This window comes from Rhinichthys klamathensis, unplaced genomic scaffold (assembly GCF_029890125.1).
Source record: "Rhinichthys klamathensis goyatoka isolate OS25496 unplaced genomic scaffold, OSU_Roscu_1.1 h1tg000176l_1, whole genome shotgun sequence".
Classification (NCBI taxonomy): Eukaryota; Metazoa; Chordata; class Actinopteri; order Cypriniformes; family Leuciscidae; genus Rhinichthys; species Rhinichthys klamathensis.
In genome coordinates this window covers 11,519,846-11,547,074 of record NW_026606705.1, presented here as the reverse complement: position 1 = coordinate 11,547,074, position 27,229 = coordinate 11,519,846, and the positions used below count along the sequence as shown (strand labels likewise).

Genomic DNA, 27,229 nt, shown 5'->3' with positions numbered 1-27,229 from the left:
CTTGTCTGTTCGCATACAGGGAAGATCGGGGCTAGTTGTCACATTGAGAAAATGTATGCTATATCTGAACTATTTTGTTCAAAGTTAAAATATTGTGAATTTTTTTTCTCGAAAATAAAACCCCAATATAGCATCATATTTTTGTTACAGCTTTTGGGCAAACAAGTGAACGCAATGAAACCACACTGGCATGCATTCAGGCAACTAAATCATTTTACTCGATGAGGTTGAACTGTGCTGTCAGATGGGGCAATTTATTACAATATTTGTTTGTCAAAACAATGATAGTTTGTGTTACCTTTTATAGTGTGTGTGTGTGTGTGTGTGTGTGTCCAAGTAAACCCTATGGGGATGTCCCCTCCCCACAAAGATGGCAGTATTCGAAATCCTTTGCCTTGTGGGGACATTTTTTGGTCCCCATGAAGAAAACAGCTTATAAATCATATTAAGTGATGGGTTGTTGTTTTTTGTTGTGTGTTTTTTAAGTAAAAATGCAGAAAGTTTTCTGTAATGGGTAGTTAGGTTTAGGGGTAGGGTTAGTGTGGGTACAGAATATACAGTTTGTTCAGTATAAAAATCATTATGTCTATGGCAGTCTCAATAAAACATGAAAACCCAACTTATGTGTGTGTGTGTGTGTGGTAGGCTATAGGCCTATACTAAAAAGGCAACAACAGGATTTTAAATGAGGTTCTCATTGTGACAACTTACCCCATATACTATGACAGTTCAAAAGATAAATGTGCTGCATTACTGAACTATCTTTTTCCTCTGCGAAAACGGTGAAAATGCTAAAAAACTTTTTACTGTTTAAAATGCGTAGAGGATTTGACATAAACCATGAGGAATAATAAATGGAGTAAACCGTGTGACAACTAGCCCCGGTCTCCATTCACAGCTAGGGTTCAGACTCCATTCAACTGTTCAGACATTTTTCTTGGAATGTTCATAGAAAATAGCATGTTAAACTTGGCAGCTATGACGACAAATGATATGCCTCACACCCCTTTGCGATGTAGCCTACACTAAGAATCCCCCCCTCCCAGTTTCGTTTTGTTTATTCTTTCTCTTCTTTCCTCATAAGAAGGAGAAAGTTTATAGCAAATGTCGTAAGGGCAGAACGCGATGCGAGTTGTGAAAGGCAGATAGAGCGTTCATTAGTGCCTTTGGTGAAATAATTACCTATCTCCGCGCTGCACCTTCACGCTGGAAGTTCGCGTGACGCCCACGAGGCTGATTATGTTAAATCCACGCGTGCGCGCGCCAGCATTCAGGCTATTGATCAGGCTATTCAAACATCACGCGCCCTCTTTAATTGCACAAGGAGCTTCGGGCTGAGAAGAAACGCGAAATAAATAAATATTCTAATTAAAATGTATTCGAAATTCATCTGCGTTGGTGTCATATCACGTCCTTAATTGCTTTTGAAGCTTGTCGTTTCAAAACAATTGATAAAGAAACGCGCTACCTTTGCGTAAAAGGAAGATAAGCTCCGAGAGTAGCTTACAGTGCCTCCGATAAATCACAATTTCACTCTCACAAAAAGTATGCAGCAAACACATAAGAAAAGCTCTTTCTGAATTCAAAAAGGGAAATATGGGCCGTTCTCCTTAAAAGGCATGTTCACAATCTTACAGATCGCAAGGGTAAAACCATGTTATATGCCTTTAAATGGTCCAATGTGAATTATAGCCTAAGAGGGGATAATGACCAAAGTGTGCAATATATGGAAAAATATATGAAATGAAAGGAACTTTGATGCACAACTGTACTTGATCCCGTGATGAGTAGGCTATCTGTGATATACCACATCCTTTTACATTGTCCGACTGTTAAATGTTTCTTCAAACAGGCTGATACAATCCTTTTAGCACTGTCTTGATAGCATTGATGGCCTGCATGCTTTAATGTAAGAAAATGAGATTACACCCATAGTTGCGGCGGGTCAATTGATGTGGAATAGCTTATGTTTAACCTTAAAAATCCACTAAACTGCAGCTTGTTTTACATAATAATACCTTTTTAACTAAGTTGTAATTTTATGAAATATTTAACTTGTAATATTTTTTCATGGCTAGTTAAAAAAAATTCAAGGCAATTAAAAAAAATTAAATAATAATCTATAGCCTATATTCACAGACAGAGCCCAATCGGTAAATCATAGAAAATATTCCATATAGGATTTTGATAGGCTACAGCATTAAGCTTTTGTTTTAAGATGAGCAGAGTGGCTTCCTAAGTCTGTTTGCATTAACTTTGCTTTTCATATTAAATAAAGTTCATATTAAAGTCAATGTGTTGATGTTTATTGACTTACAAACATCAGTGTCTTGTATTATAAAGTTCACCAACAGGGGGCGTCATGATTTGATTTCTTCATCATCATCATCATCTTCGTTATCCTTGTATATTAGTCTTTGCAGTAGGCTATTAGTTCATAGCTATTTTTGTGTAGACCATTTGTGTTTGCATGTGTTATTTTGAAGTCTGTTTAAAATCATTTTTTGTCCTGTTCCATGCATAGCATAATGTGGATAAATTTGACTTGCAAATGAACAGTTTACGCAGGTTTCAGGTGTAGCGTCTAAATGTGTCAAATAAAAGGTTAACATATGTTATAGGGATCAAGAAGGAAATGCTAGGGACACAATCCTTTAAGTTTGCTTTATGAAGATGTATTTGAAAGATTTGATCTCGCTGCCAGTGTTTGCTCATTCAAAGTTATTTGTAGGTTACATAAGTCGATTACAACACTCATACATATAAGCAGGCCTATACAGTTTTACAGAAGATATCAAACCCACACGGCCAACTAAAGGCCAAAAAAAAAAAAAATTGCAAGGAAGAAACTACATTGTCTTGAAAAAAAGTCTTAATATCTTATGTCAATTATGGAAAGGTTTAGGTTTAGATTTTTACTGGGGAGGAAAAAAAGGCAAATATACTCAAAGTTTTTGTAGTATGGACATTTTTGCCTGTTTTCTCAGAAAGCTACAGATATATAACTGAACAAAAATATATCAATAAAGCACAGACAAGGAAGAAGGATTTCATTGCAAATTCATAACATAACTTGTTAATGTTAATCATTAGATATCTTTCAATATGTGTGTATTAATCAATCTGCCATGAAATGCCTTGTTTGTTTTTTTCTCTCTTCTCACCTTTAGAGGAAACTTGTGTCTCTCCTCTGACCTCTTCACGTGACCTCTAACCTTTGTGGAAGCCGTGAGTGACGTTTATCTTCTAATCTGCAAAAACGAACATCACTCAGTCAGAAGAGCCTTCACAACATGCATGTATATATGTGACTGTAATTAAATTACCTGATACAATGATACCATCATCTACGTTTATGACATGGGGGCATTTTTAAAATTAAATAGCAAAAACAAATAATGATTCATGAAATACAGCAACAAGATGATAGACTAGACTATGAAAACGATATAACCATAAAGTTTTAAAAATAAAAGAACAGCGGAGTCCACGACAGCACTATAACCATAACGACAGAGAGGAAGGATCTTACTGGTATATCTATATAGTGCAACAGTCGGGCTCCGGAAGTAAAAACTGAATTATTATTAATGATAATTTATAAACCTTTAAAGACAGCCTTACTGTGAGCTACGAGGTTATTAGTCGAAAGTATTTGCTTCTGTTGAAGCCGTTAGCCCGAATTATTTTAACTTAGTTTTAAAATGATCGTGTTTAACAGCTGAAATAGTGGTGGGAAAACTACATTTCCCATGATGCTGTGCAGATCATTTCACCAATCAGAGAGTTGAGACAAACAAAAAACACCACATGTTCTCTTTAGCTCCACCCACTCCCATGAAGCACAGTAAATACTTAAATATTTGAATGTACATATGGATATTTTGCAATAAACTTAACATACATTTTTAAATGAGTATAGTTTTATATTTCTCCATCATTTTTAATTCAATTATGCTGTTAGCAATGCTTCATGGGATTGTAGTTCTTTCCATCACTAAAGCCATTAAGCACACACTGTTAAACCTTTTTTTGTTTTGTCATTATATTATTTTCACGATTAATCGTGATTAATCACATCCAAAATAAAAGTTTGTGTTTGCATAATATACATGTGTGTAAATTATTTTGTATATATTTGTGGTTCACCTCGTAGCTGATTGGCTTGGTTCATGGCTTATAACGCCTTAACGAATACTTTTTTAAAATCTCTATGAGAAATTAATGGAAATATAGCCTACTTCCGGAACCAACGCTGTTTAAAAAAGTGGGCGGTAGTGCACTCTTTCTATTTGTAATTTTCAGTGCTTGAAAAAAAAAAAAAAAAAAAGTACGACGGGACTTTATTTTGTCCATCGGAATTTGATTGGATCATTGGATGGTTGTGGTTTGCTATTGGTGTGTAATGTCATGTGAGTGACAGGTTGTCCCGCCCTCACGACAGTGAACGTGTCATCAGAGAAGAGATGTCGTTGCAAGAGCGAGGGGAAGTTATTTTGATTAAAGATTATGAGGGCATGTGAAATCATTTATAATGTGTACTTTTATTTTTGATTTCATGGTGACTTTAAAGGGCATGTTAGTAATTTGTTGAAAACAGTAACTGACGTATACACTTCGAATAGTCTATTGGAGTGTGCGCTATAATAGTTATCGTTTCAGGTGTGAACGGGCATATAATAAAAACCGTTTTGATGCACGAATTTAGCATTTTTGATACATCATGACGAATCCACATGGTTGTTGTGTCGCTTTTACATTTATAGTCATGACCTTACCGCTCGTCTTTGCTGCATTGCCAACATTTCATGGGTGTTTTGTTATAGAAGGTGCTCAGAGCTCAAAGCTATTGTCTGTAGATACTCCGTCGTTTAAGAAGCAGTGCTGGATACCAGTCTACATGTGGAACGCATTTCTTATCACCATCCAGTCCACTGCTAACTGCTCCCCGCTGCAGCAGAACAGTCATTTCTGCTTTGAAACGAATAACAATGCAACAATAAAGGCCTCAGTTTTCTGTGATAAGCGCTAACATAAAGAAATGATCTCGCTACGGCAAAGGCTCATTTAGCCAGTCGTATCTGTGCGATTAGCGGAAATGACAGGTAGTGACGGGATATTTGAGGAGATTTTAAATGAGTTCAGTGGCGGAGAGTCCACATCAGGTGGAACACTTCAAAGCTGCTGTGTGGGAGCTAAATAGTCATATTGGCAGAACTACAAAGGGACAGAGTGATAAGACAAGTATTTTACCCGGTTTACCCTTCATATATGTAGATGATGTAAATGCTTTATGTACTTTCTTGAGTATATTAATACAATTTCAAAATCTGTCCTCATTATTTCTTATCTTGCTAATAAAAAAAAAAAAGAAGGGTTACATTTAGATCGGTTGCTCAAAGTATAGTGTCGTTAAAAATGTCTTTCGACGCTTTAAAAAATGTCTTAATGTTTTCTTCATATATTTGAACCATGTTTTAGCCTATTTTAAAGAAGACTAGCAAATAAGCTAACGTTTCACAAAAAGACGTTTGTAATATTTCAAATGATAAATACACTGTGAACCAGAATTTAAGAGAAAGAAATTAAGAAATTCAAAGTTTAAGTAAGCAAAACATGGCAGATTTGTATTTTGTAGGCCTACTCATACATTTTAATTGCTCTTAACTTGAAATATTTGAGTAAGCTGATTCATACATTTAACTTAAAATAAAATTATCATGTAATCTCAACTGAAATATTTTTAGTAGTGGAAACTGGTAACACAATGCTTTGGTATGCATAGCATAGCAATTGCTGAATGAATGATAAAGCAATATAGAACATCAATGAATGAATCGGTTGAGAAAATTATTCAACGATTCACTCATAAAGACGGCGAAATAGTGTACTATACATACAGTTCTTATATGGCAGAAATCTGGTTCGAAGACCAGGGGCCTGTACCATGATGGTATACCAATTCGATCAGGCTTTGTTGGTACCATGACGCGGATCATCAACTTTCTCTGTCATCTCAGGCTTTGATCCTGAGTTCATGGAGCGCATGCACATGAAATTGTGACATCAGTGGCGAACAGCCAATCACATGCAACATAGAGAAACTGCGAAACTGAGAATCGGCGAAATTCTTTTTTAAGAATATGAAGTACAAAAATGCATTTGTAGCAAAATATCTTGCTATATCAGTGCAAGTGAAAGTTGTGAAGTTAGTTTATATAGTTGATAATATATATAGATATACAGAGAGTCGGACATGTAAGCTCACATAGTAATATTTAAAACTTTAGCCTATCTACCGATTCCAAATCATATTTATATTAGCTACATATTATCTGTAGGCTATATATTTGTGTTCATTTAAACTAAATGTTTAATATATAAACTTTATGACAGAGAATGCTTCCATAGGTGTGATTGATATCGGACCGAGCTACACCTGGGACTTGTGAGCCTTACTATAATATAGTTTCTTGACTCATCAAGTCGACCCATAAACTTAAACATTAGATTCCTCAAAAGGGCCTGCAAACAGCTTAGCCTCAAGTCACAAAAAAGCTTATTTGCACTGCTGCTCCTGGGCTTATTCAGCAGTATCCTCAGACAATCATTATATGCTACCTGCAGTTTACGCATGGTCTCCTTTCTGTAGTTGACCCATAATGGGGCTGCATACATAGGGGTACAGTAAGCACGAAACAAGTGCACTTGAAATTTCCTGACTAACATGTCCGCTTGTACATTCAACATTCGTCTTTGCCTATACATGTCAGCATCATCTTCCATCTTGTCAGTAATGATATGCCCAAGATATTCTGTACAGTTAGATACACAGATACATTGCCCTGACAGGTAAAACATAGGAAAGTGCAGCTTCTGATCTTCTCTAGTCCTACAAACCAACACAACACTCTTCCTTGCATTGTACATCAAACTCACCCCCATACTTGGAGCATATATCCAACAACTGCTGGAACCCAACAGAACTGGGGGACATAACAACTAAATCATCTGCGTACATCAGGTGGTTTAACAGAGTTATACTGTTACACTAAAATGGCTCACGTGTGATGGATTAGGGGAATAATATTACATAAACAATATATAAATCATATAAAAATAATTATAATAGTAATGACTAAAAGCCAGACAATTTTGTATTTAAAAATCTTTTAGTGACTTTTAACACGAAGCAGATTAGCCGGAGTGCAAGTTAGCCTAGCCCTAGACTATGGCGATGAACACCGCTAAAAGCCAAGCCACTTTCATGGTGACTAAAACCCAGGGTAGTGCAAACTAACCTGAAACATACCTGGCTGTCAACTGTCTACCTAAAATTACTTCATGGTATAGGCCCTAGAGCTACTGTCACTAACTGTTGTGTTGTAGGCTATACTTTAAATTATCAATTGTAGCCTACCAGGTAGCAAATTAATGCAGTTATGCGCAACAAGCTTCCGTATTCTGTAAAACAGGTCTTTGTATGTTTTAAAGCCTTGGGCAGCCAACTTTTGAGTTCAGGAGTGAGAGGTAGGCTATTGACAAAATTCATGATTCGATTCATGAGCTTGGGATTCGATTTTGATCTCGATTCAATATCGAAATAATTTATGGACAGTAGGTTAGCTACGTACATGTTAATTTTTATAATTAATATGTAGGCTAATATAGTGCATTTTTTAGTGCTCTCTGGAGTAGGCCTACATGCTTCTCGCTAACTAGTTAATGGACATTGAATGTCTTTTCTTAACGTGACATATTGTTTACATATTGTTAACGTGACATTGTTTACATATCTGTTTTATCAGTGGTTGAAAAACTGATTGAAGAAACATGATCATTAAATGGTTCTTTCAACATCCCCTTTGATGTTAAATCGTGTTTATTTTGAACTGTAACTAGTAGAAGAAGAAAATATGATAATTCACGTGCACAAGGCTACTCTTCGTTTGACAACACACAATGCGTCACGCCACATTAGTGCGCCAAAACGGTATTGTTTGAATTTCGTAATTAAACTTTTTCGTATTAACAATTTGAAAGCTGAGACTTTGTTTCATCAAAAGTAACCTGCCGTGTCTTGTCGGTCTGCGCGTTGTCCGTGTCCTCTTTGCTCCACGATGTTTTTTTTTTTTTAACTAAGTGAGAATATGGATACTGTATGGCGTGAGAACAATGTCAAATACCTGATGCTGAATTCGTTGGCGGCCAGCTATTTTAAGATGCTTTCAAAGGAGCTACCAATGAGCATAACCGATGTCAATCGCATATGCAATTAATCTTAAATAAAAAAAAAATCATTCTTCTCTTTAACATTTGTAAAAACCAACAATAAAAATAAAGTACTAGATACGTTAGCTTACCTTAAAAGTTCGTAGATATTGCCGTCAGTTCACTGCTTCAACAAGCGGATTCGATGAGAGCTTTTTCCCTGTTTGTTCATGTGACGTTCGACATAAAGCCTATCATATCGACATATCTATAAACAAATTCTTCAAATTATAATGTTTTATCATTTTAGTGTTAACATGGGAAAAAATCACTTGTTAATCTTTCTTTAATATAAATGGGATTGCTTTGACACTTGCAACACCAGACACTTTTAAAAGTGTCAAAATACTTTTTTGGGGTTGATTGGAAAAACATCAATAAAAAGAGTTAAAGGAGCTGTATGTAAGAAATGTATTTCAATTAATCATAAAATGGCCCTGATATGTCACTAGACATTAAGAAATCATGTACATTTCAAATACTTATATCACTGACAACAGTTGTCTGGCCAGCATATTGTCATTTAAAAAGTGCAGTTGCAGCCCTCAACTGATGTTGATGTTGTCATGTTGTGTTTTGGTCTGATGCTCCACCCTCCACCTATCTACCAATCACGAAGTCAATAGTGTTGCAGCATCCGGGTTGCCAGCTCTGCTCTAGTTACCACAGCTGCAGCTCGTCACGTTCCTGCGGGATCCTGCAGCCTATCTGGCAACCTTGAGTCAGGGAGGAGGGGGAGGGGATACACCGCTCTACAGTAATTTGAAAGTGATTGCAGTACCAGTTTTGGCCACAATCTTACATACAGCTCCTTTAAACTAAAAAACTTTTTGTGGCCTCTGTAAGTTGAAACCATTAAATTTTTTGTTAGGACAAGAATGAAATGACAGGATGTTGTACACGCAACATATCATTTTTCAATAAACAATGCCCATCTCTCTGGTTATCTGGTTTTTTTTATTCAATGTGTTCTTGAAAAAACATTTCATTGCATAACTGACACTTCATTTATCATATTTAACTCATTGCAACCTTTATGGCGGCAATATAAAAAACATTTACACTATGGTTCCCAAAATCCATTTGTGAGAAATGACGAAAAGTCAAAACCAACCAACTGAAACGAATATACAGAAATATCACCGAGGTCAAATAATAAAATACATTTAAACTTTTATTTATTATTTTGACAGTGCTCATGAAAATCTTATGTTAAGATTACAGTCACTGATTTAGCATTTGTTTTTTCTGAATGAGTGGACTACCTATCTGTACACTCCCACCCAAACGAACGACAAGACAACCAAACAATAAGATGTGAAAAAGCAACTTTTAATTAAATCCATAGTAAAATGAAACTGCACCTCCAGTCAAAATCAATCAGAAGAACGATATTAAAAGGCAGATTATAGTACAGAACGTTTTTTTTTTCTTCTCCTGGGTGATTTGATGAATGAGCACATAACATGGAACAACCTTTAAACGAGGGCGAACTGAGAGGTTCATTTCAACACACATCTACTGAACAATCATGAGCTCGGTACAAAGATCATATAGACATACTGTACGATCCTCCACATAAAAAAGTAACATATACAACATTTGAAATTTTCATTTTTAAAAAATACATTATGATACCGGACACTGAGTTAAGTTAACCAAGTTAAAAGAAGGGCTGGGTGAAAACGAAAAAAACAAACAAAAAAAACAGACAAATGCAGCAAAATAGAGTTAAGGCGAAAACAGATGAGCACGGACACGGGAGAAAAAAAAGAAAAAAAAAAAGAAGAAATGTGGGTCAGTGCGCTTTGCGTTTCCTTTTTTTTGTCTTCTTGTCTTTCTTCTTGCCAGCGCATTTCACACAGAACCACGACTGGTCCTCCGGAGGGGCGGCTAAAATACCCACACATGGCCTGAAGGAGAGAGAAAGAGATCGACGAGTCTCACTTACAAGTTGTTTGTCATGATACCGATCTATATCATTCAAGTTTATGTGCCAAGTTTGGACTTCTCTTATATTGGTACATAAATCCAAAATGGAGATTCAAAAAAGCATGTCTTTTAAATATAAAACTACTTGATCATTCTCAGCACATCAAAATATCTGCTTTCATCATGAAAGAGACACAATTTGTTCTCTCTATGTGTGTGTGTATTTTTGATCTGTAAGCGAAACGCATCAAAAAGATGATTCCCATAAAGCTTTACAGTAATGCCAGGCAATCTAGACTCTTTTTTTTTTTTTTTTGTGATTGGCACTTCCTCTGATTTACTTTGTGTTGAAGTGTGTGTGGCTCTTGAAATGGCATGAAAGAGAATTAGTGTAAAATAAAACAACTCTGTAACTTTATTTAATCAAAACATACTGCATTTTGAGCTTGTATGTCAAAAAAAAGGAAGTGTCTTGTGCACCACACAAGATGAATAAAGATCGTATGACTTCTCCTGAAGTCAAGATGAAATCAAAACTGAGACAACTTCCTTATAGATAAAACATCCCGTCTACATTTCTTTCTGTAGAACACAATCTGTTTTCTGTGTAAATTATGTCACATTACAGAAAAAAAAAACAAATAAAATCAGTGTTTGGTGAGTGTGTAACGTAAGAGAAGCTGGAAAGAGCTTTTACCAGTGATACCAGTCGTCACACTCGTCGCATCCGATCATGGGACTGCCGTCATCAGGTTTATTACATCCTGGACAAATCCAGATCTTATTACCCCTTTCATCTAGAATCTGTGATGAACAAACACAAGAATCAATATATTCAATCAAACCAATTTGGAAGTGTTACATCTGGCATTGGTAAAAACAAGTGCTATTATATGTATGTCACATTCAGAACAACCCATTCTTTTAGCTAGAAAATAATTCAATCTAAGCAATATGTGTTAGATAGATATGCATTGTTTTCAATGCATTTATAAGCATTCTGTCTCAATCGTGAAATGTATGTTTGAATAAATCGAATTAAACCAAATAATGGCTAAAAATAATTAACGACGACAATTCAGTGCATAAAATTCAAAATGTGTTTCTTGGTCGAAGCAAAGGTCAAACTGATAAAGGAAGTCACGCATGATATTTATATAAAACGAATAGCATCTTGTACCTTAGCTCAATTATAAAATGGAAAGTTTCATCTTTAAATTCTGATTGGAAGTCACACAAAGCATGATACACATCTGTAGAACTGTATATTGCCGTATTATATAATTTCATGACAACTGTAAATAGCCTAAAACTAGAATTATTGATTGTGTAATTAATTATTAAGAAATTAATATGAATATAAAAAATATGAATATAATATATATGATTATTAATACAGATTATATTTCAAATGAATCCAGTAATTCATTTCCAATAGTGCTCTCGTGTGTATATTTGAGACTTACCACGTATGCACTGACGGTCTCTGTGACGACGCTGCACCCCCGTGACTTGGCCTGGCTGGTTGGCGTCTGAATGGGGGCGGCTGGGGGCAGGACAGGAGGAGGGCGGGGTGGAGGTGCTACAGGTGCCAGGGCAGGTGGAGGAGGAGCTGGAGGGGAACGCATCCGAGCTCCCGGACCCGACCTGGCCACATGGGTCCGTGGTGGAGGAGGGAAGGGCTCTGACTCTGGGACCACTTTACTGATCACACTGGTGCAGAAAGAGAGAGGGAGAAAGGGTTACATACCGTATCATCTCATTTATTTACATGAATTGATAGTTTATTGTACTACTGTTTGATAAATATAATTGATTATGTTCATTATATACATATATATTATGTTTGCCTATGCCCTTATATGTACAGTGCTTAGCATAAGTGAACATATCCATGCTAAAGAGGAATAAAAATCATCTTTTGGAAATTGATCTTAATGCCTTAATTAAAAAAATAAGGGAAAATACAACCTTTAAGGACACCAATTTTCTTTGTGAATGAATAATGTATCGCAAATAAATAAATGTTCTTCCTTAAAATACAGGGGGCATAAGTCAGTACACCCCTATGTTAAATTCCAATAGAGGCAGGCAGATTTTGATTTTTAAAGGCCAGTTATTTCAAGGGATCCAGGATACTATGCATCCTGATAAAGTTCCCTTGGCCTTTGGAATTAAAATATCCCCACATCATCACATTCCCTTCACCATACCTAGAGATTAGCATGGTTTTATTTCAGTTAGCCTAATAGCTGGTTTGATTTGCATTGAGAGATGATCTTATGGAAAGTACCCCATGCCAATCTCTAGGTATGGTGAAGGGTACACTGGTAATGTAAATATTGATAAAAAGTATTATTGGTATATATAATATTGATATAAAATGCTGACATCATGAGGCATCATTATTCTGTAATGGCCAAAAACTAATGTAAATGAACAATATGATAACTCTGATTTTCTGTTTAAATTTTGTTTTTCATTATGAATGAATCAGCCAATTAAATAAATAAAACAGGAAAAATAAATAATTGAATGAATGAAAAACCTAACCTAACCTAAAATATGTATGTATATACAAAATAATAATAATAATAATAAAAATCACACTAAAGCTCTAAACAATAGGAGTAATCAACATACCACCATTTAATTGGGATGCTATACTTATGACTGTATGAATGCTTGCATTAAGAAAAATATTAATTTATTTATATATTAATTAATATAATACTTATATTATCTCGTTCAATGTTAGCTAATATTGGCTGATGATATGTTCACCAATATATATATATATACACCAATATCCTTAATAATTCTGATCTGTGCAATAGAGAAGAACTTAAAGCAGTTAATCTTTTAAATGCAACCAGACATACTGATTAAACCCTGCTGTTGCCGAGTAACAGGTTGATTGACAGGCTCGGAGAGAGTGGACAGCGGCGCTTGCTGTGGTATTGACCCTGAGAAGGGCGTGTCAAACGGTCAGCTCCGATTACACACACAGGCACTCATTATTTATGCTTCATCTGACTGACACACACACACACACCACAACCATGCACAAGGCTCCCTCTCGGGGCAAAGATGGTGTGGGGTATGCCCTGTCCAGGATGTGACCTCAAAACCTTTCAGAGGTCAAAGTTGACCCGTGTCCATGTTTTCACGTGCATCAGAGGAGCTTCAGTTGAGATCTCGGAAAAATTTACACTTTACCGATCATTATAATTTTGTTATTGCCGATACAAATCAGTACTCTTTAATCTCTTTTACTTTCATAATATACAGTGCATCCCACAAGTCTTTCAACCAAAAATAAAAGTTAAACATAAACAAAATCTAAAGCTTTGTGCTTATGTAAATGAAATAAAACACAAGGACAGACATAAAAACACATTTTGCTCTTGAAAGGACTGCTGATTGTGTTTTTCCACACAGCAGACTACAGGTGCACGAACACAGGCAACATCAGAGCCCCGACGCACTGAGAATAAAGGCCATGCTGTACAAACAGACACACGCTCAGACGTAAACACTAATGCTTCCTGTCCTGCATGCAGGTGGAACTGAAGAGGTGAGGAAGAAATTCAAAAGCACAGTCAAAACACAGTGTAGACACTATACTTTCCAAGTCGAAATCACACTGGCCATTAAAGCGACATCATTCACGTGTAGACGTTCAGGAATCAGTAATCGCCTTACCTGTAGTATGGCGCTGTGTGTGTGTGTGTGTGTGAGGGGGTTAAGTGGTGTGAACACTAGCACTATTGATAGGAGTGTGCAGGAGGGGGTCATGATGCGGGGTGTGTGAGTGTGTGTGTGTGTGTTTGCCCCCCTAAAAGACCTCATGGGCCGTCTGGGACTGGTCACAAGACCCAAAGCCTGAAACTCACACCTGTACACAGACTCAGAGACTCTGACCACACAGAGAGCTGCCTGATAGTCTCAACTCTTCATGTGTGTGTGTGTGTGTGTGTGGTACTTACATCTTGTCTTGTCCAGCGCCCACTCTGAGGGTCAGTCGGGGAATGACAGGAGACGGTGGGACAGCGGGAGAAATATCAGCCTGAACAGAGACAGAAATCATTTGAAATATATAGCAATTCCCATTTTATTTTTTCCCAAATTCTGTTTTCCAAGTCTCTGTATTTTATGATTTAATACAAATTTATCATCAAAAACGGTATCTAATAAAATCAATTTATAAAACTTCGAAATTTAATCTTCTAAAATGCAATATATATACACTCACCGGCCACTTTATTAGGTACACCTGTCCAACTGCTCGTTAACACTTAATTTCTAAGCAGCCAATCACATGGCGGCAACTCAGTGCATTTAGGCATGTAGACATGGTCAAGACAATCTCCTGCAGTTCAAACCGAGCATCAGTATGGGGAAGAAAGGTGATTTGAGTGACTTTGAACGTGGCATGATTGTTGGTGCCAGAAGGGCTGGTCTGAGTATTTCAGAAACTGCTAATCTACTGGGATTTTCACGCACAACCATCTCTAGGGTTTACAGAGAATGGTCCGAAAAAGAAAAAACATCCAGTGAGCGGCAGTTCTGTGGGCGGAAATGCCTTGTTGATGCCAGAGGTCAGAGGAGAATGGCCAGACTGGTTCGAGCTGATAGAAGGGCAACAGTGACTGAAATAACCACTCGTTACAACCGAGGTATGCAGCAAAGCATTTGTGAAGCCACAACACGCACAACCTTGAGGCGGATGGGCTACAACAGCAGAAGACTCCACCGGTTACCACTCATCTCCACTACAAATAGGAAAAAGAGGCTACAATTTGCAAGAGCTCACCAAAATTAAACAGTTGAAGACTGGAAAAATGTTGCCTGGTCTGATGAGTCTCGATTTCTGTTGAGACATTCAGATGTTAGAGTCAGAATTTGGCGTAAACAGAATGAGAACATGGAACCATCATGCCTTGTTACCACTGTGCAGGCTGGTGGTGGTGGTGTAATGGTGTGGGGGATGTTTTCTTGGCACACTTTAGGCCCCTTAGTGCCAATTGGGCATCGTTTAAATGCCACGGCCTACCTGAGCATTGTTTCTGACCATGTCCATCCCTTTATGGCCACCATGTACCCATCCTCTGATGGCTACTTCCACCATGTCACAAAGCTCTAATCATTTCAAATTGGTTTCTTGAACATGACAATGAGTTCACTGTACTAAAATGGCCTCCACAGTCACCAGATCTCAACCCAATAGAGCATCTTTGGGATGTGGTGGAACGGGAGATTCGCATCATGGATGTGCAGCCGACAAATCTGCGGCAACTGTGTGATGCCATCATGTCAATATGGACCAAACTCCCTGAGGAATGCTTCCAGCACCTTGTTGAATCTATGCCACGAAGAATTGAGGCAGTTCTGAAGGCAAAAGGGGGTCCAACCCGTTACTAGCATGGGGTACCTAATAAAGTGGCCGGTGAGTGTATATTACAAATGTTAATTCTGATTCATTGCCCTGCCCTCTTTTAGCTTTCTTTAATTCTGTTGTCTATCCAATAGGATTTCACAAATATTATACTAATTACCGATAATCTCACGATAACCGATATGCTACTCAATGTAATAAATCTATTCCATTTTGCCTGTATTTTGAAACAATCGCATTAAAGCTGTGAATGAGAATTGTACATGCTTCTTGGTGAAATAAGGTGACAAAACATTATAATGTATAGCATAAAAGTTCTAAAACAAGCTATAATCTATTTTTCAATATAATCAATCACTATAAAGATAACCATAAAGATATAGTTCTCAATATAAAAAAATAGCAGAGTTCATACCGATATCGTCCGCTGGTGTGGATGCTAATAGTTATCTTTATAGTTATCATTCTTGGTGTGAACGGGCCTTTATGATTATATATAACGAACGGTTTATAATAACTGTCAGTTTTCAAGCCAGTTTTGTACATTGCTAAATGCAGTTCGTCACTCCTCTTTTGAGTGCCTTAACCGTTCTTACAGGATCGTTACAGGATAGGCAACTGCATTCGAAAATTGAACTGAAAAATGTACTGAATCCACAGAGTGTGTATAGAACCAAACAACTACTTCAGTATCAGTTCTACATGCACAAAACATGGTGTCTCAGGTTACGACAGAAAAAAATATTTGGCTAATATCACTTTTGTCTAAAATAACAATCACCAAACAGGTTAAACTGTTGGAATGGACACCGTATTCCTCATACACACTGAACGAATACTTAAACCTGAGGTTATCTTTCCCAAAACTTGCAGTATTGACATAATCGTGAAAACCTAAAGTCAGCAATTAAACTACAAATCAGCTACTAATATGGACAAGACCACATGGCCTCACCTCAGACGCTCACACATGGACAACATAGTGTCCCGCTAATCCAGTTTAGCTAGCACCAGGGTCAGTCCTCCTGAAAAGCCCTTTATGCACACACACCTCTAATGCTGGCAGGAGTGTGTCCTGTCCGGGGCCACGGAGGGGTATTGGAGAGGGGTACAAACAGACCCCAGTACAGAGATAAAAACAGCAGAATGGGATGATGCACAGAACAGAGCGCATGAGAGATGGAGGAGATGATAGCATAGGGACGGATAACGCGGCGCTGGCTGAGGAGACCGGTGTAGAGTGTGTCTCGGGGGTTTTTCCGAGGCTTAACGGGAGTGAGGTGCTCTTTGTGTGTTTGTGTTGGGGAGAACCCCTGCCGCTGTAGCGCTTTTGTCCGCCCAGATCCCCCATAATGCCGCTGCACTAATTGTTTAACACAGAAACACGTCTTTTCTCTCTTTAATGTTTTTGTTTTTATTGTTGCTCCGCGCATTCATTACAAAACCTTTGTGGATTTGGAGACTCCTCCCTGTGTCTCGCTCTCTCTGCCTGTCTACCACCCCATCCTCTCGGTTTTTCACTTCCTTTCTTCTATGGAAAGAGGGGAACGTAAGTATCAGCAGAATTGAGAGGATGGCTGGCAGGTTGCATCATTTGGAGAGAATGGGAGCGTGAGAGGCTGTGTTAGCCGCCGCATTAGCATATATGCATGAACAAACCTGGCGGGTGACGCCAAAAAGAAAACAAAAAAAGCTCTGGAGGTATGCCTGCACGAGCAATTCTCGTTCTCAGATTCGCTTTCAGATCCGATCGTCCCAAATGGATGGCTTTTATGAAGCTTTATGACCATGACTATCGCAAGTCTCTTCTAGCAATACGTGCTTGGGAAAGAACCGCCAACCCCGATTGCTCCTATATACGGGTTACACTATACTGGGGATATACAAGGGCTGCAACTCTAAACTGCCATAAAAGATTTATCAGCAGTTTGTACTTCAGTTGATTAGAGGAGCTCTTGAGTTAACGCTGGACTTGGCACAATGAACTTTAGACTCCCGTGTTAATATATGGAAAACTCCTCCGAGAGAATCGGGCAAAACAAACTTGTTTCACCTTGTACCAGTGTTTCCTGCTCTGCTATTCAACAATGGAGCGGCATAACCTACAATTCCACGGCAAAAGAAATGATGTTTTACCCGAGTTGTGACTTTGCCGTCTGAATTGAATTTGATGAAATAGAAAGAGTGGGTAGCACTAAATAAAACAAAGACAGTAAACAGACTTGTAGAAATTGGTTTTGCTTCAGGACCCCAGATTTGACTATAGAATCAAATGGTGATCCAACTCAGTAAATAAAGGGCAGGACTGATTTGATCCATTAGGAACTGACCTCAGCCAGAATGAAGGGAGATGGGATGGGTTACAGAGAAGTAAGGGATTTGTGATGTTATCCGAAAAGGCAGTCTTCTTAGGCAGAGCGAATTGTTTAATTTTGTCTAGTGATACGCATGGAAAAACTGACTTTAAGTACCGTTAACAAATTCTTAAAATGGATCTTAGAATCTTAGTTAACAGTTGAAATGAGTCTTACAAATTGCTTGCCGAATCTGTCAGAACGGTTACAGGATTAAAGGGTTAGTTCACCCAAAAATGAAAATTCTGTTAGTAATTACTCACCCTCATGTTGTTCCAACCCCGTAAGACTTTCGTTCATCTTCGGAACACAAATTAAGATATTTTTGATGAAATCTGAGAGCTGGATCACTCCTCCATAGGCTTCTTAAGGGATCGAAACTGGCCGGCCCAAAAGTTATGAAAGACATCGTTAAAATAGTCCGAGTGACTACAGTGGCTCAATCTTAAGTTTATCAAGCGACGAGAATACTTTTTGTGCGCAAAAAAACAAACAAAAAGAACGACTTTATTCAACTACTCTGTAAGGCCGTGATATTTCACGTAGTGAAACTACGCAAAGCTTCTAGGTTGTACGTCACGCATCACACACATGACCAGCGTCGGCCAATAGTGAGCCTACGTATGACGTGCAACCTAGAAGCTTTGCGTAGTTTCACTACGTGAAATATCACGGCCTTAGAGAGTAGTTGAATAAAGTCGTTATTTTTGTCTGTTTTTTCGGCGCACAAAAAGTATTCTCGCCGCTTGATAAACTTAAGATTGAGCCACTGTAGTCACTCGGACTATTTTAACGATGTCTTTCATAACTTTTGGGCCGGCCAGTTTCGATCCCTTAAGAAGCCTATGGAGGAGTGATCCAGCTCTCAGATTTCATCAAAAATATCTTAATTTGTGTTCCGAAGATGAATGAAAGTCTTACGGGGTTGGAACAACATGAGGGTCAGTAATTACTGACAGAATTTTCATTTTTGGGTGAACTAACCCTTTAACAATGATTTTAGATTTTTAATGGTCATTATAGTTGTCGTTTTAAAATTCAAAAAACTTCAGATAACAATATCTCCCACTTGGAAAAATGGTACCTGTGTTTTCTAACCACAGTAGGGCAAAGGGGGAACAGCCATCCAAAACAGAAGCAAGTGCAGACCTCTCAACCTCCCTAAGGAAGGAGCCAAGGCCGTGTGTCTTGACGATAAGGGCCATGTATGTGTGTGTGCGCGCGTCTGTAAGAGCGAACGTGTGTGCACACTCAGGGTGACCCACAATAGCAGGACGAGATAGTACTATCTGCTTATGTTAATTAGTCTTTAAGTGGTTGAGGAGGTGGCAGCAATGTCTTTCTCCCTAAAAGTGCCCCGTCCTACTTAACCTACTCCTATCACGATTAGGCCCGCTCATTCAAACACGCACCGCACGCGCACCCAACATAAATGGCTGCGGGATCGCGCAAATTGATTAATCAGCTTCTAAATGGATGTAAAGTGCTGTAGCTAGCGTGACCCGGAGACCAGCGTAGCTCTTTAAAAAGCGCTATGAGCTAAGGAAGCGATAACGAAAAAGTGAAAAAGGAACTCTTGAAATTTTACAAGAGTGTAATACCATAAAGCGCAATACAATTAAATATGATACAAAGGTCCTTTTTGTGTCGTTTAGCAAAGAGTCTGTAAGAGTCAGTGTTCAATAGGGGTGGAGTTTAGAGAGACTGCTCAGGTTACAGAGAGGAAGCTAAATCAAAATTCATAGACATAGATTTCATTGACAATATTTAAACTAAACTGTTTAAACCAAGAGGTAAATGTAAGGCCAGTGTTCACCACTAACCTTTACTGTTCATACCAATGACCTCAATCCCTGCATTTCAAAAATAGTTTACGTAGTTATGGTATTCATGTTATCCCTGGAATGTCTTCAAGATCAGGGGCCAGTTGCAAAAACTGCTAAAACTAGTCTCACAAGTTCATCTTTTTTTTCTTCTTTAAGACTGTTCATAAAGTTTTTTAATGAGTTACATAAAAAAGTAGATTGGTCTAATTTGATACCAGACTGATTTTTTAATGTTTAACATCGCGTCCGGTGTAGCAGTGGTGTAAAGTCTATAAGTAAATGTAATTAGTTATAGTAGTATATTTTTGGCTACATTGTACTTTGAGTATAAAAGATATTAGCAACTTTTACTTGACTACATTTTTGAATAAGCATATATACTCTTTACTCCAATATATTTGTAATGCTGAATGCAATTACACGTTACATTTTGCATGGCATTTAACTTTTTCTGCAGTAGTTTATTTCAGTTTTAGCAATAACACAATCTATTGGGCATTGAAGGTACTATCTTGTGCATTTTGCCCTTACTCATCCAAACTTCTCAACAAGGCTACTTTAAGTGAATGTGAGATCATTAACAGGTAGTTGCTGAATCGCAGGTGTTTTATATTTGAGATGAGGATATGGCATTAGCAGGCCAGCATGTCCAGTGGAAGTAGGCGTTGACTTTTTCTAGGCTTTAATTATAGTTAACATTATTTTATTTATCCATAATATTGAAGAGAGCTTTTTGAAGGAAGTTTTGAGCAGTTGAGCTTAATCGAGGCTGTTGTGTCGATTGCAATATTGAGGTGTTAGAAATAAACATGCGATTGCTCTCCTCACAAAATCAAACATTGTTTTGTTTTTCATTGTCATGTCTCTTAAGTGTTGAGGACTAGTGCATTTTTGAGTCTACATTCAGTATGACTAAAACACTGCTAGAATCAGATAATCTAAGACTTTTAGGCATTGAAATTGGTGCCTTTTAACTTGTAATCATTTTTGCTGTAAGTTATCTGTTTACACCTGGTATTAAGCTGCGTTTTAGTCGATCGGATCACAAGCAGAGGAATACACATACCCATTTACACCTGGTATTTTAACCTGTCACTTTTGTCCATTCTCTGGTAGCAGCAAGAGCACGCCGAACGCTGTGAGTGTTAGGAATCAGGAACGGTGAGAGAACATTGTGCTTGGTACATTTTCGTCTTCAAATCAAAATTGGGTCTCCAGCCAACAAAGTTTAAATCCCGTCTTGCAATCCGGTCGAATGCTTTTTTGACTACCTCTGGAAGTGCTCGAAAGTGGACAAGCTCAAAACATTTTAGACTCCGTTTACACCTGTATTTAACGTTGTCCACTTGTGATCCGATCGACCAAAACGCATCTTAATACCAGGTGTAAACAGGGCCTAAGGCTTTTGAGACTGAAATCCGCTGTACCTCTGAAACAACTTTCCTTTTTGGCTGGCATCGCTTTCTCTAACATATAGAGACCATTTTTCATGATCCAATAATTTACAGTAAATAAAATCAAGTCCTGCCCTATGTTTTCTTTTTTTCTTCTTTTTTTTTTTTTACTGTGTTTTTCATTAAACTGAATATGCTGTTTCAATCAGAAACACATCTGAAGTAGGCTGCAAAAACCATTTCATTTTGACTTCTTGTTTTCAAGTGAGCAACTAAGGACTAAGTAAAGACTGCAAGAAAAAAATGGCATAATCTCTTTTGCTTTTTTCCATCTCTCTCTATTGTATCACGTCTCCTCTTTTTCCCCCATCTCTTCTCTCTCTCCACCATCATTCTCTCTCAATTTCTGTAATTCAGTGTTCGGTGGCAGTAGTTCCGCGGCAGTTCTCAGGAAACAGCGCTGGATGTTGTGGTTAAGGTCCAGAGATAGCAGATTGCATTGTGGTCCCACAGCATTGGCATTGTGGCTGGATTTGTCCGGTTTTATGTAAACGCAATACTCTTTTCACCTGAACTAATACAACCAGTGGCGTAAAGCCCCTTACTGCTACCGACGGCATTTTTCTGCTAATCTCTACGGATTTAAGTCCCTTGCACACATACCTCAGGCCAACGACTGATAACCCCCCCGGCTCCCCATCCCCTCAGCTCTCTTCCCTCTCTTTTTCCTCTTTCCTCTCACTCTCTTGTCTCTTTTTCTTTTCTCCTGGATGGCAGCAAAGCAGCCTTGCAAAAAATTAAAGTGATGGAAAGATTTAAGGAGGTGGAGAACGACAGAAATCACTTTCTCAATCCCATCTCCCAGTGGCAGCAGGAGACAGAGAAAAAGATGGAGAGAAAAAGAGAGTGTGGGGGTCAGGGATTCAGGTAACGCAAGAAAAAGAGACAGAAAGCAGGAAAAATGGAATTCTGCAGCAGTCCAAATCAATTCAAGCTGCTCTGATGTGGTGTACATACATTATCACTGTCGTTGGACAGTGAAAAGCGATTGGAGGATGAGTTTGATAAAGGAGAACCAACACACTCTTTCGTTCAAGCGCTTTTGCACACACACATACATGTACACACTCTAAAATGGGATATGAATTGGGTAAACAGAGGCTTTGAGGTGTTTTATCCCTTGTTTGATTTGCACACAGATTGATAGTCTATTGTGTGTATGTATGTGTGTGTGTGTGTGTGTGCACAGGGGCTCCATGCAAGGAGCAGGATTCCAGGGACAAATCGACCGGAAAAGACGGAAATGTAAATGTAGCTCGGCGATCTACCTCTGATCTCAAAGGTACACACACAAGGAGACAGAAAGAAACACACACAATGAGGCCAGCTAGTAAATCTATCCGTATGATTCCCATATGTCTTGCATTATTGATGTTGTACCTGATAGTCATATTGAATTCATGTGGAAATTTATGAATGGTGTATGCGGCCTTATGTATTTGGTGTTCAATGATAATTACATCACAGTTGCGTATGAAAAGCTACGAACACGACGCAAAGTTGTGTACACGTACCCCTTTGCTCTCGTTGAATATTTTTTCACTTTTTTCATCAAGTTCATTTCATGTTGACTTTATAGTTTTCAGTCGAATGATTACCTTTTTTACCAACAAAAAGAAGTATAGTATGCTTTTTAAAAGTATTAAATGCTACTTTGCTGTTTTGTGTCACATTTTTCATGCAACAAACAAACAAACAAACAAACATGTTCGCATAAAATTTCCCCTCTGTCATAATTAGCATCGAAAAGTCAGATTCATTTTAAGTGAACCAATTAGTTTGGGTAGGTTTTTACTTTCCGTTATATCAACTGGGGCGTTTTCTAGTCTTATAATTAATAAATGTTGTAATGTAGCTAGCTATTTTTTTAAAAGATTGTGTAGCTTTTAGTATAAGTAGTGTAACTGTAAGAGAGCAGCTTGACTGTTCAAAATTAGCTTTCCCAACACAGTATGAGACCAGGGGGCATCTTACCATTAAACTTTGTTTCTCAAGTTTTGGCTTGTCTTTTTCCTTTTCCTTCGTCTTTTCTTTCTTCTCTTTGTCTTTTTTCTTCTCCTCTTTATCTCGCTCCTTCTCCCTTGCCCGTTCCTTCTCCCTTTCCTTTTCACGCTCCTTCTCTCTATCTTTCTCTTTCTCTTTTTTCTTCTTCTTCTCTTTCTTGTCCTTCTTCTTGTCTTTGTCTTTGCTCTTGGTATCCTTGGTGTTCAGGAACAATTTATCAGGGAGTATTGGTGGCAAAGGGGGCAACATTGATGGGATTCGTAAGCAGGACTGGGGGCTGAACAGTGGGCTGGTGGCGGCAACGGCAGCGGCGACGTCTTTGGTTACTTGAGATATCCTCTTCTCCTCCTTGCCTCGCTCCTTACCCTTGTCTCGTTTCTCTTTCTCTTTCTTACTTTTCTCTTTATCTTTCTTCTTGTCCTTGTGTTTGTCCTTTTCTTTCTTCCCGCCAAGGCCGTCTCTGCGCTCTTCACCTCCAACTACGAGCGATAGCTCCGGCCAGGCGATCTTGTTCTCCTCCACCTGCCCTCGCTCCTTTTCCCGCTTCTTCTCCTTATTTTTGTCCTTGTTCTTTCCTTTCTCCTTGCCCTTCTCCTTGAGTCGCTCCTTGTCTTTCTTCTTCAACTTGGCTCTGATGTCCTTCTTGAGTTTTTTCTTCAGAAGAGTAGCGGTAATTGGGTCTTTCCGTTCCTGGGCTGGTTTGAGAGGTGGTGGCGGTGTAGGAGGCGAGTCAGGTGGGGACGACAGGTAAGCGGGCTCTGGAGGTGAAAGACTTGGGGCCTGAATTGGCTTTTGACCCTGATTGGCCTTTCGAATGACCTCGTCTATAGAGTCATCCATCGTCCAGCGGTTGGGTGGGTTGAGATGTAGGGGAAGGGGCGGAAGCGGATGTTTTCCGGGGAGAACTTGTGGAGGTTTGACATAGCTAAGTGTAAGTGCAGGTTTGGGTGCAGGTTTTGGAGGGTTTGTCCCCTCACTGTCTGAGTCCGAGTCATAAGCAAATGGGTCTGATGTGCCATCTCCACCCGCACAAGCGCGAGCAATCACAGCAGCAATAGAGTTCTCAATATCCTCGTCTCCTGTATCAAGACCTCTGAACTGGCCATCGCGAGAACTATCATCTCCGAGAGGTCCGGCCCAACCACGCCCAGCTGCACCCGAATGGGCAGGACTTGGCCGTGGGCTACGGGGGCTTTTGGGCCTACCGGGTGATCTCTTCCCAGCTTTCTGATTGGTCTTGGGTGGGGTCAACGCAAGCGCTCTGCCCAATATACCAGTGGGTGCAGAGCAAACCCCTCTTTTGGGCGATTTGTTCTTCTGCCGAGCAGGAGAGGGCGAGGGCAGTTTGGGCTTGTGTCCAGGTGTAGGAGGTGCCACAGGAGGTCTGGGTAATTCGGGGGAGAGGGGAGGGGAGGGAGAATGGGGCATGTGTTGGGAGTTGAGGGAACTGAGGGGTTCCCGTGGTTCGTAACTCCATTCAGGGCTAACGCCAGGTTTGGTGCTTAGGCGGGGTCTCTTGGCGGCAGGCAATAAACCCTCAGGTCTGGGACTCTGTCCGCCATGTCGACTAAGCCAGTTCTCATCATTCTCCTCTTCCTCAACATCCTCTTCCTCACCCAAGGAGACCTGCATGGCCTCGGCGGAGGTGCCCATATCTGGAGGAACCGGTTCCTCCTCTTCCTCATCTGCCAGAGAGAAATATAAAAAAAATATTAATATCACAGGTTTAAAATAAATCAAATGCAACCAGAATATCCAAAATGCAAGAATCAAGAGCCGAGAAACAGGACCAAGATATGATGTAAATCAGACTGAAAGCTCACATGCACCACAATCAACACAGCACAAATTACACCTCTTGTTTTAATTATTCAATAAGAACATTGTGGGAAAAAATAAGACAAAGTCAGAAAGGTGAAAATGAGCAATATTAACTCAGAGGGAACATTTCATGGTGAAATAGAGGGCGGATATCAGAGCAAAAGATCAAAATCATCCACACCTGATTACACAGCAGATCAACAGAGCGAACAAGATACACACACACAAAATCAGACCCACATCCAAGTGCGGAAGCAATCTCTGGTTAAATCAAACTTTTTTTAATGTCTCCAAGCACTCCAAACACACGCGCGCACACACACACACACACACACACACACACACACACACACACACACACACACACACACACACACACACACACACACACACACACACACACACACACACACACACACACACACACACACACACACATGCACACTACACACTAGGGTGGTGTGATACCAGTTAACCAGTGGTAATCTGGCTACTGCAACTCTCTGCACCACAATGGATGACAGGAAGTGCAGGCAGAGCCCTCTGACACCCTCTATTATAAATAGTGTAATCTATATGGTAATATTGTTGTATTCTATAAGCGCAGAATGGGGATAAGATAACATTGTGACTTTAGGCTTTCTTCCGGCCGGTGGAATTGTAATAGTTATCAAAGGTTATTTGGGAATGACACGCCGGCTGCTCTCTGATTGGCTGTGGCCGGTTATTTATGATACGAATTATGATAAAGATGATGTCTCTTCTGCGTCGGTCGCTCTCCCTCTTCTCGGCCCTTTTGCACAATAAATTGCTATCGTTAATCACGAGAAGGCTTTGTGCCGCCGTGATTACCGCGCCAGCGCCGTAATAAGAATTTTTATTTAAAGGAAGAATATGGATTTGTCATCACCTCCTCAGCGTGAAGTAAAGTGACAGTATTTCACAACGCTGACATTTAATTTGTATGGGAAAAAAAAGAAAAGCAGCATGGGTGATATTTGCATTTTATGGCTCTATCCTCCGTTTCTTTTCTTCTTGGAATAGCAGTACTCTCTCTTTTCTCTCATACAATTGGACGTTTCCACGAACAAGGTACAAAATAGGGTCTGAAACTCTTAAAAATTAAGTCATTTTTATTTGACTAAATGGCAGGTGAAAATAGGTGCTTAACCTTCAGAAAATGTTGGTTGTCCACCTCATGAGGTCAAACTAAATATAAGAGCCATTTTATTTTACATTCATTTCATATGAGTTGAAAAATTTAAAACTAAACAGTGACAGTGTTGAAAATTAAGTTTGATTTCAGCTCATCACTCAATTTTTTACAATAAATGTTCAATAACTAACAAGGTTTAACTTGACAAATGTTGCTAAAAATAAATTTGAGTGAAAATTGAGAAAGTGAAACAATTATATACATGTGTCTACTTGCCATTCTGTAGAAAGTTCCTATTGTCATTTGCTGGTGTCACAACGGTATGGCACGTATTTTTTTATTGACTTTTTTTTTAAACTAAGACAAATTTGACAAATTCAGAAGGGTGAATACAGTAATTGGATGCGTTTAAAACGACCTACTTTTTATTGTTTGCCAATAATAAGTTAAATAATAGTTTATCTAATATATCTAATAGTTCTCAGTACACATGCATTTGTGCCTGTAATGCTTCAAATAAGCAAATTACATCATTACACCATTACATATGAAAATCAGCGTGTGTTTGAAACCAGTGCTCATGGAAGGGATTGAAATGAGAGATATCTGAAAATGTGTGTGATAATTTTCAGACGTCAGGCCTCTACTCGTTCGTCCAGCAGAGAAACGGCTCCGTTTTCACTTGCAACCAGTTTCTCTTTCATCTGATATCAAAAATCAACCCCCCCCATCCCATTTCATTTGGCACTGCCGAAGAAAAGCACGGATTTGTACACTTGCACACATAAACACACGGCGCTTAATTGATTGTGTCACTTACAAATGCGAATAAGACTAAAGACAGGGAGTGATAACGGGAGAAAGCCACTGCGCCAAAAATGGTACATGGAAATGAAAACAAGCTTACACACACATTGTGAAGTAATTAAAATGGATAGATAAGAAAGAGAGCGAATGAGAAGAGAGAGAGAGCTGTCAATTTACTGAGTCCAATGCCTGATGCAACTAACCAG

The 27,229-nt window shown here is 38.8% G+C and overlaps 1 protein-coding gene across 1 annotated transcript in view; it reads right to left on the bottom strand.

Moving 5' to 3' along the window:
* Positions 1–9,582: 9,582 nt before the first annotated feature.
* taf3 (TAF3 RNA polymerase II, TATA box binding protein (TBP)-associated facto) overlaps positions 9,583–27,229 on the bottom strand; it is a 49,580-nt gene continuing 31,933 nt past the window's right edge. Inside the window, exons 3-7 of the mRNA XM_056260461.1 lie at positions 23,210–24,924; positions 14,193–14,272; positions 11,670–11,916; positions 10,901–11,007; positions 9,583–10,184 (exon numbers count right to left, since the gene is read on the bottom strand). Of these exons, the coding sequence (XP_056116436.1) occupies positions 10,070–10,184; positions 10,901–11,007; positions 11,670–11,916; positions 14,193–14,272; positions 23,210–24,924 (2,264 nt within the window). The 3' untranslated portion in view covers positions 9,583–10,069. The remainder of the gene's footprint in view (positions 10,185–10,900; positions 11,008–11,669; positions 11,917–14,192; positions 14,273–23,209; positions 24,925–27,229) is intronic.